The sequence below is a fragment of the Cygnus atratus genome, chromosome 1 (assembly GCF_013377495.2).
Source record: "Cygnus atratus isolate AKBS03 ecotype Queensland, Australia chromosome 1, CAtr_DNAZoo_HiC_assembly, whole genome shotgun sequence".
Lineage (NCBI taxonomy): Eukaryota > Metazoa > Chordata > Aves > Anseriformes > Anatidae > Cygnus > Cygnus atratus.
The window spans coordinates 38,436,295-38,451,252 of record NC_066362.1 but is presented as its reverse complement, the minus strand read 5'-3'; the positions used below and the strand labels follow the sequence as shown (position 1 = coordinate 38,451,252).

General features: G+C 42.4%; 1 protein-coding gene across 1 annotated transcript in view; it reads left to right on the top strand.

Annotated features, from left to right (window-relative positions):
- PTPRB (protein tyrosine phosphatase receptor type B) overlaps positions 1-12,539 on the top strand; it is a 59,574-nt gene extending 47,035 nt beyond the window's left edge. Inside the window, 14 exon segments of the mRNA XM_050708295.1 lie at positions 1,084-1,190; positions 1,720-1,819; positions 2,720-2,803; positions 2,917-2,934; positions 3,038-3,119; positions 3,624-3,714; positions 4,565-4,641; positions 5,456-5,590; positions 8,702-8,824; positions 9,049-9,212; positions 9,702-9,837; positions 11,544-11,668; positions 12,193-12,451; positions 12,453-12,539. Coding sequence (XP_050564252.1) covers positions 1,084-1,190; positions 1,720-1,819; positions 2,720-2,803; positions 2,917-2,934; positions 3,038-3,119; positions 3,624-3,714; positions 4,565-4,641; positions 5,456-5,590; positions 8,702-8,824; positions 9,049-9,212; positions 9,702-9,837; positions 11,544-11,668; positions 12,193-12,451; positions 12,453-12,539 — 1,588 coding nt within the window.
- Positions 12,540-14,958: the final 2,419 nt, after the last annotated feature.

Here is a 14,958-nt window from a genome sequence, read left to right as displayed (position 1 = left end):
CTGCAGGTTAATAACTGTGTTGTATAATGTTCTTTCTGTTTCACTTCACAATTTATAAAAGCTTTATCTATGCCCAATTCCATAGGTATAAACCATTCTTTCATTAACATGGGAATGATACAGGTAATTATGCATAGTGAGTAGGTTTATTTATTTCCTTTTCATGTGAGCTTTCCTGTAGTTACTAAATCTTTCTTTAGAAAGACTTAAGACAGTCATCTAAGTCAGAAGAGTACTTAACAGAAGAAGGCAGGGATGGTACACTGTATTTATGTGGCACCACTACCCACACCAGTCCTTTTGAACAAGGTAGAAAAACCTAGAGGTTATTCTAACCCATGACACGGTCCAGAGGCTCCAGAGTGAGGCCTGAGTTCGTTGTAGGATGTAGAAGAGCATTGCTGCCAAGACCAGGCTCAGCAGTTAAACAGGCTGTGAGACCAAATGTGAGCTCCAGTGCAGCTCAGTCACACCTTTCATGCTGGCAAACACTTTGCGGAGAGGTCTGCAAGACGCTCACAAGACAGCCACATGGACAGAAGGCACGTGCCAGGCAGTGGACATCGGGCCTCTCAGCTTCTTCATAGTCATTAAGACATTGCTGTGGAGCCCGTACCACTCTCTGCTCTCATTAGGGCACATTTCCCAAAAATTCAGTTTGGGAAATACCGATGTTACCAGGAGAACCAAAAGGATTGTAACATTTCTCCATTAACACAGCCCTGCTCCTACCACCTGAAGGGAAAACATCTCCCCACTGAGAAGCATTTCTGAGTCCTCTCACCACCACAGCTTCTGCTGACCCTGCCTTCAAACTCTGTCAGGCTGCATGTGCCAGCAGCAAGGGCCCCATCCATTACCTTAAAGGGTACCTCTGAGCCCTCCATCTGTGTTAGCTGGGTTGGGATTCACCTCTTCCAGCTGCTGTATTTAAGCACCTGCATTAAGAGCTGTCTGTGGTCGATGGACAGGTTTTAGTTACCCTTAAAAGGCAAGTGAGTTCTTATCTGAATCTTTTATTTTTCCACTGTTGGCTCTGAACATCTGATAAGCTTTAACTATTAATTGTACCGTTTTATTTAGGATCAGCATACGGGCTTTCACTCAGCTCTTCAGTGAAGATCCAAAGGAACTTCCTAAACCACTCTTTGCAGACACCTTCTTCTCTTTACCAATCACTACAGAGGCAGGTTAGTTTCAGGCTTGTTTTTCATTCACTGTAGCAAGTAATTACATATTGTGCCTCAAAACACTCTGGTATCCAGGACTATTTTCAAGGAGTGGAACAAAACCAGATTGTTGTGCAGTGTCCTTAAGGTTGCTTTGAAATTATTCTGAAGCCATGGCTTATCCATGGCCATCATTTGCCATGGATAAGCCATGAATTTGAAAATTGAGAGGACTGCTTGATGGAGTTGCTGACAGTGCAAGAAAGGGTGAATGCTCAGTGATGCTGTTACCAAGAAAGCTTTGAAGTACAAGATAACCAAACTCCCATATGATGGGGCTGTGTTTTCTTTTATTCTGGTTGGGAGTGCAAAGTTTGCATACTGTTTAGAAAAAATAAGAACAGAAAATCAAGGCCTCGTTCAGTTACATGTTTTGGATTTCCATGAATTTAACCATTTTCTGTAGACAGTAATAACGTATCCCCTGAACACTGTTGATTCTTTGATTCTTCATATCTTTTCTTCAAAATATGTGCTGTTTCATTTCCAGAGCCTCTCTTTGGAGTTATTGAAGGTGTGAGTGCTGGCTTGTTTCTGATTGTGATGTTAGTGGCTGTTACTGCTTTGTTTGTCTGCAGACAGAAAGTTGGGTAAGTAGAGTCCTTTAATCAGCCTCAATTATGAGGCCAGGTCAAATTATTTTGATATGAGCAATTTAAAGCATAACTGTGAAATCAGAGTAACGCACTGAACTATTCAACAGTTGAAATATGTGTCCCCTAGCATCTATGCACACTAAGTGTAGAACTGATGACTTAAATACTAATAGATGAATAAATTCTGGATAGGAGATTCAAATACCCACTGATGTTAGTGGTATAGAGGATCCCTGCAACTTCTTGTTTTCAGTAAGAGTCTGAATATTTCTGAAAAACTGTTTTATCATGCAAACTCAACGTCTTTTGTCAAAAATGAAATGTTTCAAATTATTTTCATTCCTGGTTTAGATGAGTTCTTGAAACTGTTCATTTAGACTCTATTATTTTAGTTCAAAAATTTTTAAGTGTGACATTACCTCGGTGTCTAAAACATTAGTTCAAACTTTACTTCCCCATTTTCTGTTGATGGTAGTTTTATATTTGACATTATAGATGAATTTTAAATAGTTAATTTTAAATATGTTTTTAAAAAGAGAAATACTGTCTCAACTTTGAAAAAAGCTTTATCCATTGAAACCATTTCGTGTGCCTGAAAGAGATGCAACATTATTGGTAGGAAGTAGGATGCTCTCCTTAATGATAAGCTGGGAGGAATGAAGTCTTATTGCCTGTTCACATGCACGTGCCCCGCATCACTATCGGCAAACTAAAACATGAGAAAACTCTGCCACAGCTAAAAACAATATCACATGATCAGAGCCATAAATCAAAACAGACTTTTTTAAATTCTTTTTTTTCCAGCTTACTACTGTAAGTCATGCTACTGGCAGCTCTGATTGGTATCAGACTGTTATGGTAAAACAAGTGAAAATACCTTCTTTTTTGTTCCAGCAATGGCCATGAGAGACCTACAGCAAGGCTGAGCATTCGCAGGGACAGGCCTCTGACAGTCCATCTGAACTTGGGGCAAAAAGGGTAACATCAAAAGTTTTGTTTCTAAGAGCGCTATTTTAACATGGCATCATGGATGAGCAGCCCCATTCAGCTTACTGATGAAGTGTTTCTTTTTCTTTTAATACCATTTCTAGGAACCGGAAAACTTCCAGGTAAAAAGAAAAATTAATACTTAAAAAAAGCTTGATAAACCAACTGGATAAATTATGACTGTGATTCATCCTGTGATTTTCTTCTTCCTGTTAAATATTTTAGTCCAATCAAAGTCAGTCATTTTGAAGCACACTTCACCAAACTCCAAGCAGACTCCAACTACCTCCTGTCCAAGGAATATGAGGTGGGAACCAAATCTAGACAAAGCATCTTGCTTTAGGAATGCGCGGGCTGCTTGAATCAATGTGTTAATGCATTTGAAAGACCTACATTTGTTTGTCTCAGACAAACCAAAATAAGTTTGAGAGTTTCACCCGAACTCCACTTGTGCTAATACAGAAACCAGCTCTTCATTTGGCTTAGCATCTTCTGGTTGGTAGCCTCTGCCTGATGCCTACCTGGCTGAGGTCAGGGGCATTCATTTGTGTGCCACATGTGTGTGACAAAGCATGGAAAGCATCTGCCAGCCATGTGCTTGCCTTAAACTGTTGTGATTACCCTTTAATTTCAGTTGTTTTTCATTGTTTTGGTTTGGTTTGGTTTGCTTTTTTTTTGTTTAAAAAACAAAAATAAACAAAAAAAAACCACTTCTCCCTGTTCACAGCCTTTGGGAGCTGAAAAGCACTGTGCTGTCAAATCACATCCTTTAATTATTTTCACCTCGTATTTTATTTCTAATTTTTTGTAGGACTTAAAAGATGTGGGTCGAAACCAGACATGTGACATAGCACTTCTGCCAGAGAACAGAGGGAAAAATCGATACAATAATATATTGCCCTGTGAGTTTTGCTTTTGGTTGTGTAATATTACATCACACCAGCTATTTTTCACTTTTTCAGCAAGCCTAGTGGAAAAGAGAGTGCAGCCAGTCCTTTCCCTCCTTTCTGTCAGAGATGAAATACCTTTGCCAGCTCAGGTCCTGGTGCTTGGAGGCAGATGATGTATGGCCCTAAGCAGCTTCACGCAGACCAGTAATTTCATTTCACACTAGAGATGTAGCGACCAGTGTTCAGTCTAGAGAGAAAAAGCTCAAGCTATTATCGGCATTCAGTCACTGCTGATAACAAGGATAGCAGAAATAACAGTAGAGTTGTTTACATACAGGTATCATCCATTCAGTCCTGTCTGACATGGCTTTGTTGACTCTGTTTCTTTTTCAGAGGACAGAGCAAACCTACTATACCCTGTAGAGCTAGTGTGGTTCTGCATGGTGGGACACGTGTGAGGTTAGCTGTGTTCTCCTGGGGCAAAACCTCCCACTGAAAGTTACCCCCTTTAACCACCTATCGGGCAGTTTTGAAGTTAACAGGTGCTGTGCAACTTGTGGCTCTTTTTTTTTTCTGTGCAATAAAATTCTGTGCAACAATTCTGTACAACTCAGCAGAGACATTTTTTGGATATTCACTGCTTCCATCTCACCTGCCCACCTTGTAGTCTTTGGAACACTCCACAGCCCTCCTGGATGAAAGAAGCAGTATACACATAAACAGTTTTCCTTCTATATTAGCCCTCTGTATAACATCCCTGTAATAATCTCGCTGGTCCTTTCACAAATGCACTTTTATAAATGGGAGAGGGACTGAAAATCAAGACTTAGCCACAAACCTCTTGTCATCCTTTTCTTCCTAGATGATACATCAAGAGTGAAGCTTTCCAATGTTGATGATGACCCTTGCTCAGACTACATCAATGCAAGCTACATACCAGTAAGTGACTCAAGGATGTTATTTTACAGTCCTCCCTCCAGTGGCAATTTGTCCTTTATCTGAAACTGAATACGAAGCTGGAGGCTTAAGGCTCTCCTCCCCCTTCATTTATTCACTTTAACTGAAAGTCTGAGAACTCAGTTTGTGGGTGTGCTGAAAGGCTGTGTCTGACTGCCATTAAGTTAGCTGTGAGTGATTTAGCCAGCACTCAAGGACACTTTCTTGGATTGCTATAGTTATGTAAGATAGCCGGTCTAATTGGCCAAGGACACATTTTCAAAGGTCACTGATTTTATGCACTGTCCACAACAACTGTAGCTATCACTGCAGGTGGCATCCATATTGTGAAGCTGTAGCTCATCCTGACAGTGCTGGCATCTTGCAGGATGGTGAAGCTGGCCGAGATTACAGCAATGCCCTTTGCCAGAGAGTTGTGATTGATAATAGCAGTGGCTTTAACAATATAAATTTCAAGCCAGCACTCAGCTAATTTATTAAAAACAGCAAAAGTAAAACAAAAGCTTGTAGTAGTTCCAAAATTGCTTGGGACTGTGCTGTACACAATAGAACAATGAAAAACTTTGACTGTCACAAAAGGAAGAGTATTCAGATACACTGCTGCAGTCTCTTCCTCTCTCGGCTCCCACCAGCCTTCTGCTCCAAAGTCCAAGGCAACAATTTAGTTCTCAAAACTGTTGTCCCAGCAAGGGCACCATTGCTGCAGAGGCCTGGCTGTAACCCCATGGCTTGTTCAGTTGTTAGAAGATCATTTTTCTGCCTTTATGGAAACTAATGGAGTTCTCTTTGCTTGCAGGGCAACAGTTTCCGCAGAGAATACATAGCAACTCAGGGCCCTTTGCCTGGCACCAAAGATGAGTTCTGGAAGATGGCGTGGGAACAAAATGTCCACAATATTGTCATGGTAACCCAGTGTGTTGAGAAGGGCCGGGTGAGCAGTGACTTTTCTTCATTATTAATGACTTTGTTATTGTTTTAATGTTTTTTATAATGACATTATTAATGTTTTAATATTTATTAAGTGCTCGTGCTTATTATTTGCATCACACTCATGCCAAAGGCCCCACTCAAGGAGATGCATGGTCATACACAGTAAGAGATGAAAGCTGTAATCTAAAGACTGGAGACAGATTGTATGTGAAGTGAAGGATGCAGTGACCATCATGCAGCTTGTCAGAGTTAGAGCTAGGAACAGAGCTCAGTGCTTCTGGTCTCCAGTCCAGCACTTTGTTCACAAGTACTAATATAATTCCCTTAAGTATGCAGAAGGACAGCCAGCCACAAAAGAAAAAGAAAAGCCACAAAAGAAAAGCCAGTTTATCACATCTACCTCTACCAACTACTACTTTAAATATAAGCTCTAGGGAGCAAATGTTCATCATTAAATATATGACATTCTTTTTGATGCGTAAGCCCTGATGTAGTAAGCAAAGAGACCACTCACACACTTACCAGCTTTACTGAGCAGCAGTTTAGGGAGGTTGTTTAGCTGTCTCAGCAATCCACCTCCCCATGGATGACCATATCCTGCACCTTCTGTGAGACAGGGACTAGATCTGTAAAAAGGTTAAACTAACTTGAAGTAGTGTTCATCTAGTGGACGTATGGGGATATTTCCTTTTAGTTTACCATTTTTCCTTGCGATGGAGAAAGCAGATGCAAGCAGGCAGCAAGCCATCTCTTCCTGCACCTCACTGGCTCAGGGTGGGACCCTGCTGTCATGTCTCAGCAAGAGGCAGGGAAGCATACATCAGAAGCCTGTGCAGAGCTCTGAGAAGAGAGCTAGCACAGAAATGTTGTGGCATCAGTGAAGTGCTTCCCATTCCACCTATCACAAACATCTGTGATAGAACTCTCACTTCCAGCCCCGTCCAAGTCCCTTCCCATCCCAGCCTCTCTTTATTGAGCTGAAAGGACAGGAGGTGGCATCTCTCTGAATTCAGCTGCTGTTAGTACTGCCTTTCTTGGTCTCGTGAGGAACTTCAACTTCCCAGATGTCTGCAGGAAATACAATACAGCAGAGAGGAAACAGTCTGAGAGATTCCTGGAGTGCCTGGAGGAAAACTTTCTGATACAAGCGGTGAGGGAGCCAGGTGCCCCACTTGACTTGTTGTTTGCAAACAAGGAAGCACTTCTGGGTGATGTGATGGCTGGAGGCTGCCTTGAGCACAGAGGTTATGAAATGATAGAGATTTTGATCCATGGTGAAGTAAGGAATGTGGTTAGTTGAACTGCTACCTTGGATTTCCAGAGGGCAGACTTTGGCCTATTGAGAGACCTGGTTGATAGAGCCCCTTGAGAGGTGGTGGTTTTGAACTGTAAAGTCTGGTCCTTCTTCAAGAATAAAATCTTAAAGGCACCACTGCAGGCGGTCCTAATGCACCAAAAGGTGAGCTGGTAGGGGAGAAGATTAGCCTGGCTGAAACAGAGAGCTGCCTCTGGAACTCAGGAAGAAAGAAAGCTTATAAACTCTGGAAGAAGGGGCAGGCAACTCAGGAGGACTGTGGAGAGTTTATAAACTCTTTCTTCACACATACGTGACCCCCTGTATGTGTCAAACATTCATAAGTCTATGACGGGAGTCATCCAAGGGTACTCAAGGAGTTGGCACAAGTGCTCACCACACCACTTTCAATAATTTACCAGCAGTCCTGGACAACCTCCCAGTTGACTGGGGGTTAGTGCATGTGGCACCTATCTACAAGGAGGAGGATCTAGGGAATTACACGTCTGTCAGTCTGACCTCAGCACCAGGGAAGGTTACAGAGCAAATCATTGAATGCCATCACATGGCACGTATGGGACAATCAAGTGCTCAGAAGCAGCCAGCACAGGTTTATGAAGGGTGGTCCTGCCTGACTAACTTGATCTGCTTCTATGACAAGATGAAGCAGACATCCACCTAGTAGATGAGGGAAAGGCCGTGGCTGTTGTTTGCCTGGATTGTAGTGAATGGATGGGTTCGATCGCTTTGGTGGCTGGTCCCCAGTGGTGTTCTCCTGGGCTCAGTACTGGGGCCAGTTTTGTTTAACATTTTTATCAGTGGTCTGGATGACGGGAGTGAGTGTACCTCAGTAAGTTTGCAGATGGTACCAAGTTAGGCAGGAATTTCAATCTTCTTGAGGGTTAGAAGGATTTGCAGGCAGATCTGGATAGGCTGGATCAATGGACCACGTCCAACTGTATGGCATTCAACAAGGGTAGGAGCTGGGTCCTGCACTTGCATCATAACAGCCCCATGCAGCGCTACAGGCATGTGGAAAAGTGGCTGAAAATTGCCCATCAGAAAAGGACCTGGGGTGCTGGTCAACAGCCAGCAGAACATGATCCACCAGTGTGCCCACGTGGCCAAGAAGGCCAACAGCATCCTGATCTGCATCAGAAATAGTGTGGCCAGCAGGACTAGGGAAGTAACTGGCTCCTCAAGTACTGTGTTCAGTTTGGGGCTCCTCAGTACGAAAAGGATATTGAGTCGCGTGAGCATGTGCAGATAAGAACAATGAAGCTATTGAAGGGACTGAAAACAAGAGTGATGAGGAGCAGCTGATGAAATTGGCTGATAAAGCTGTTTATTCTGGAGAACAGGAGGCTGAAGGGAGACCTTATCGTTGTATGCAACTACCTGAAAGACGGTTGCAACAAAGGGGGTGTCAGTCTCTTTTTTTCATTAAGTGATAGGATGCAAGGAAACTGTCTCACGTTGTGCCAGGGAGGTTTAGATTGGACATTAGGAAAAAATTCTTCATGGAGAGAGTAGTCAAGCATTGGAACGGGCTGCCCAAGAAGTGGTGGAGTCCCCATCCCTGGAAGTATTTAAGAGACGTGGACGTGGCACTATGGGACATGGTTTAGTGTTGGGACTCAGTAGATCAGGTTGATGGTTGGACTTGATGATCTGGAAGGTGTTTTCCAACCTGGATGACTCTGTGATTCTTCCTTCATCCTTAGGCACAGGAGATCTGAAGTCTGCTCCTGCCGGTGCTGGGTGGAAGCACGGTTTCTGTCACTGACAATGAATCAATCTTTTTCTGTGTCCCTGCAGGTAAAGTGTGATCACTACTGGCCCCTTGACCAGGATTCCTTGTACTATGGAGACCTGATCGTTGAGATGCTGTCTGAATCAGTGCTCCCAGAATGGACAATACGAGAGTTTAAAATCTGCAGTGTAAGTTTACATTCATCTTTTTTTTTTTGGGGGGGGGGTGGACAGGGGGGATAGTTGGCTGTTGGGTTAAAAATAACTGCAAGGCTAAATTAGGAAGGTTTCTTTTGCTGTAGCAGAGTTGCATCATGCCCAGCTCATATTTGGTGGTAGCTGTAGCATTCTGAAGATCCATGTTGTGTCCTCCTCTCTTGGCTGTTCTGACCCCCACTTTTGTACCCTGACAGGAAGAGCAGCTTGACTCAACAAGGCTCATTCGACACTTCCACTACACTGTGTGGCCAGATCACGGTGTGCCGGAGACCACCCAGTCCCTGATCCAGTTTGTGAGAACTGTAAGGGATTATATCAACAGGACCCCAGACACAGGACCAACTATTGTGCACTGCAGGTATGCACAGCAGCCAAAAGTCAGCAGCACAGAGCCTTTGTGCCTGCCATTGGGAAGATCCCAAGTATTCACACCTCTTAGGATATGGGCAGCCACAGAACCTGGGAGATGGCTGTTGGGCTCAAGTCCCCGGATACATCAAAGCAGCATTCCCAAGGCACATGCACTCGCTCACAACCTCGCCCTGGAGATGCCCCAAAAATTATTCTCAGGGAACTACTGTGTCTTTGTGGGACCACTGGAGAGCACTTCAAAGTGTCAGCAGCTGCCATTGCTCATATGTTTTCGCGTTCTTAAATTGCCTTTGTGCTGCTGGTTGTGGCCCAACATCTGGATCACAAAGAACCATTCTGAAAAGTAAATATATACCGAGGGATGAGTTTGACTCCATATGGATCTGACAGATCCGTCATTTACCCCCTTCTGACGGAGATCTCTCCCCTCCCTCTCCATCTCCTTTGAAATCTCTGGGATTTTTTTCTTTTTCAGTGCTGGTGTTGGCAGGACTGGCACATTCATTGCACTGGACAGAATTCTGCAGCAACTGGATTCAAAGGACACTGTTGACATTTATGCAGCAGTGCATGATCTAAGGCTTCACCGGGTTCACATGGTTCAGACAGAGGTAGGTTTTGGGTATCCTACAATACACAGCAACACCAGCTGCGGTATATAATCAACAGTCTCTCATCTTAAAGCACGGCACAGTTACTCCACTGTGAAATGCTAGTTAATTTCTACTAATACTAGTTAATTAATGCTACTATAATTTTAAAACTCTAAGCACAGTGACCTTGTGGCTTTGAAGTTTGTGTTTTATTGAGCTGCTCTGCCCATTTTCACTAATGGTACTGGAAGAATTGATCACCCTTCTAACATATTATGCAAAAGGAAGTATATATATTCTACAAGTGCAGAAAAAGTGTTCAGTATTTCTTTCTGTGCTTTTAAAACTGCAAGAAAATCACTTCAAGTTAATAGCAGCTAAACACTTAGGAGCTGATGTAATGAAGGAGAGTTGCTGAGGCAGTCTACATTTTGCTTGGGAACTGTTAATAGAGGAATCAGAATGTTTGATGGGTCCGCCTATATTATCTTGATACTAATGGAGCTCTTTGTTGCAATTTGGAAACAAAAATATCAGTGGCTGAGCTTCTTAGCAGCAGTCACGGGAGTATAAAGAAAGGTGCCATTGGGAATGTAAGAGAGATTTCCTGGAACTTTCTTAATAACAGAACGCCTCCTCTTTTAAGGGAGACAGGTTCTCAGCCTGATCTGGGCATCCTCAGAGAAGAATACATTTCACCTTCCACACGTTCCCACCATCCGTAGTCAGCAAAGGCAGACAGCAGGCATCCTCACTTTCCTATTGCCAGAACACTGAGAAAAATGCACAGAGCAATAACTGAATTTCTTATGAAAATAGAGAGATAAAAGATGTGGGGGGAAGAAATGAGCTTATTGAAGAAATTTTATCTTTGAGATGAAGTAATATTAAAAAAATACATCTTGATATAAAAGATGCTCAGCCTAATTTTGGGGTACCATGCTACACTAATCACAAAGCAATAACAACCCATTTCATAAACCCTGAAGAGTGGCAAAAAACCCTGAAGAGTAGCAAAGCATGGGGATTTAACAATCGGTTCTATCATGATAGTTTGATAGTAACATCATGCTGACCATCTCTACAATGGCTGCGAATGTCATCTTAGCTTCCTTCTAGTGAAATACATTCTGCAGAATAGATGGTCTGTCATTCATTGCATATTTAGAAGCAATCTTACAATTTATATTGGACCAAAAAATACAGTTTTTGCCAAAAAAAAACCAAACTAGATCATCAAAGTTCTATGAAATATTTATGTATTTTGATAAAATTATGTGAAAAATACTTTTTTGTCATAACAAAAAATCAGGAAATTGTCTCTTCTCTGTGCTTTCCTGTACATATCAGTTGTTACACATACATGTTATCTAAGCATTCGGAAGTAGTAGCTGTCCAGTGTAGCCTCATGTCAAATTATGCCTTACAGTTGATAAAGCTTTCAGTCATGCCATAAAAAGCATATTATGACAGTCAAAACATATTAACAGTCAGAACATATTATGTTAGTTTATGTTTTAATGGTACAATTTCTAAGAACAGATGATCACAAAAGTTCACTATATTACCACTGTGAAAAGGAGATTAATTCCAGAAGTACATTTTCACTTTTAACACCACTCTTGATTCTGTGGGAGTCAGCCTGTAATGATTTTTCACAATAAAGCAAATGAAATCATGAAATTTTCCAGAGTGATTTAAAAAAAAAATAAAATCTTTTGCAGTGTCAATATGTGTATCTACATCAATGTGTGCGAGATGTGTTAAGAGCCAGAAAACTTCGCAGTGAACAAGAAAATCCCTTGTTTCCAATATATGAAAATGTGAATCCAGAGTATCACAGAGGTAAGTGGAAGTTTATCAAATTATGAATGTAATAGATCATTGACAATGTAATTAAGGGGGCAAATTGCTTTATCCCTTGCCATTGATGTTTGTTCTCTTCTTGGACATTCATTTCTCCACTGATCTTTTTTTGTGACTCTTGCAATTTCATCTGCTTCACAAGGGGCTTGCCAACCATGTTTCAGCAACTTTATTCCCTTTATTAGTAGTATTTATAGCATCTCTTCCTGCTCTTACCTTATCTTCATGCTCTCCCTGTCTCATGCTTTTCGATACCTATGCTGTTGGGTGAACTGAACCCCTTCCCTATCCTGATACTGGCTTCCTCCTTTACTTTGCAGCTGTTTACACCATCTACTTTTAAGCATACTGAGGCCACTGGCTGGGATCCCTGGTCTCCATTATCATCCATGGTGTTCAGCTTCTGTCCTGAATCATCCTCATTTTCTGTTCTAAGGTGGCCTTAGGGGACTTCCTGCCTGTCTTAATTGTATGTGTCCAAGGCTAGGCTCTTTCCTCCTCCCACAGCTCTCCATCCTTACAGGCTTTTTTTTTTTTCCTAGCCTATATCCAGTTCCTTGGGCAGTTCCTTGGGGAATTTAGAGAATTAGAGAATTCCTTTTGAGAATTTAGAGCTATACCCACTGAAGGCACTGAAAACCCTCAACCCATTTGGGTGCCTAAGCTGCCTGTACAGGTAGGCCTTGAGAAAATGGTGCCAGGAAACTCAGTCTTACTTCCCAGTGGAAATCAGAGGAAGCGACTGTGGCCACATCTCAGCTACATCCTTGGGGCACCATGGTCCTGAAAGACCAGTTAGAGCATGTAGCAGCTCCAGGACAGACTGCAAAACTAGATTTCTTTTGTGGCTGTAGGGGAGGAGTGAGTCCTGCAGGCCCTGCTATGTTCTCGAGACACAGCCAGGTCACATACCCTGTTCTGGGTATTGATAAATGTTCCTGAAACGTTCCAGTCATACGGTTACAGCCCATGATTCTCATAGCCAATATTAAATAGACCTCTGCTGTGTCCCAGCAGAGTGTCTTAAACATTAGGTTGTTGGATATTCCTAGTAACATCCTTCGGGACATTACAGTCCTGGAAAGTTGGGGTGGCTGCTGGTGATGAGGAGAGGCTGGGGATTGATCAGGATCTTCTTCTGGGAAGTTGTCTTCCTGAAGCAGTAGTCATCACCTCAACCTCTCCTACCCCTGCCTTGACCTGCTGGGGCAGGATTAGTAGACCTGGCACCAGCACTGTCCTTCACCTCCTGTTGTTATGGCTGGACGACCAGTCTGAAGAGCTGAGCAGAGGTGACCTGTGTCTCCCTGTAGAGCTGATCCCGAAGAGCTTTAGAAATTTTTGGGGTCAGATCTCAGCAGCTCCTCAAAGTTGGATGTTAAGAATCAAGGCTACATCATGAGGAATCAAAACAGTTTTTTTTTAATCTAGCCTGTAGATATCAGTTATCAATAGGTAGAGCAAGCTTGGAAGTAGCCAAAAAGAGAAGTAACAAGTTCAACAAACTGGGAAAGTAAAGGTGGGATCTGCTCTTGAGCTGTCACATCAATCACCAGCCAGTGCTGCTGTTGCACAATCACCTTTCAGATCACTGTAGTTGTGGAATCACAGAATCACAGAATGGCTTGTGTTGGAAGAGACCTTAAAGATCATTTAGTTCCAACCTCCCTGCCATGGGCAGGGATGCCACCCACTAGATCAGGTCGCCCAGGGCCCCATCCAGCCTGGCCTTGAGCACCTCCACGGATGGGCACCCACAGCTGCTCTGGGCAGCCTGTGCCAGCGCCTCACTGCCCTCAGAGTGAAGAATTGCCTCCTAATCTCTAATCTAAGTCAACAGGCAGAGATGAACATGAAGACACCTGTGTTGTTTTATTTTTTCCTAATCCCAGTTTTCCTTGCTTTCAGATGCTGTTTATTCAAGGCACTGAGAATGTTACAGACACCTGCTTTTGTGACCACATTTGTTAACTAGGGGCTTTGTTTGTCGTTTTTTTATGTATGTATTTCATGCACTAGAAAGGTGCCAGACCTTTCTATTGAGACTGTATTATTTATTGGTCTGGTGTTTTTTTTAAAGATATATAATTTAAGTGTAATAGATATTAATGTATATAATTGTATTTTGGCATTATGTAAATATGTATTTTTTCTATAATGTTTATATTAATATTAAGCTTCAGATAATACTATTTTTTCTTATCACAGTTTTTATGAACTGTTCTACATAAACTATTTTAAATTGTATGGCTAACAGGACTGCTGCATTTTGAGCAGGTTATGTATTGGCATTTAACACACAGGAAAAAATCCTACAAGGAAAGCCTCATTTTTTAATTTTTTTTTAACTAGTTCAGTGTTTGTGAGATGAAATAAGCTACTATTAAGAAAGGGAACAGTAGTCCTGCATAAGAGTTACAATGCTACTTTTCACTTTAACCTTACTGCTTGTGATCTGACCAAAATGGATGAAATCCATACCACCATGACATATCTTTTACAGAACTCATTAACAGCGAAGTAAAACAGGGTCCACCTCACTAGAAGCAACTGTTTCAGTCTAATGTGACATGGTAGAAAAATATCAAACAACACATGCTGCCTTGAAGTCTAGCTGGCCTTTCCCCACACACGCTTTGAGGGGAGCAGGTCACGTCCTGATTTCTTTACACTGGTTTAAGAGAGCAGAATCAGACCACAGCCTGTGTCTGTGCATTTTTACTTGCAAACAATTCCAGTAAGAAAAGTTTTCAAGAAAACACCTCATACGCTTACGTTATCAGACCTATAAGGATGTGAAAGCTGACAGCTTCCATAGCTCATTAAAACAGTGATGTACCATGACAGCTTAGAAAGTAGAGGGGTTACAAACTTATTGAAATAAAGACATACAAAGAAACATATCCCACAGGTTGTACAACTGGCTTTGGCTTTAAGCTGCTTGCAGCATAGCTGCCTCAGCCCAAGTGCAGGTCTCCTTCGAATGCTGTTTGCTTTCACAGAGGGAAAGCATGGCCCCAGCATGTCCGCACAGAAGGACTCCTCCATTTAGATATTGCCTGATGTCACCGCTGCAGGGGCAGATGGAATAGAAAAACGGCTCATCATATCCCAGGGGATGTAGTCTCACAATGATTAGCTCGCTGTGCTAATCATCAGATGCACTCAGAACATCCTGTGATTAGCAAGAAGTGTAATCCAACAGCACCCACCAGGTATCCTGCCCAGCCAAGCAGTTTAGGAACATCCTCTTTCCTCTCCAAAAGAGGCTTT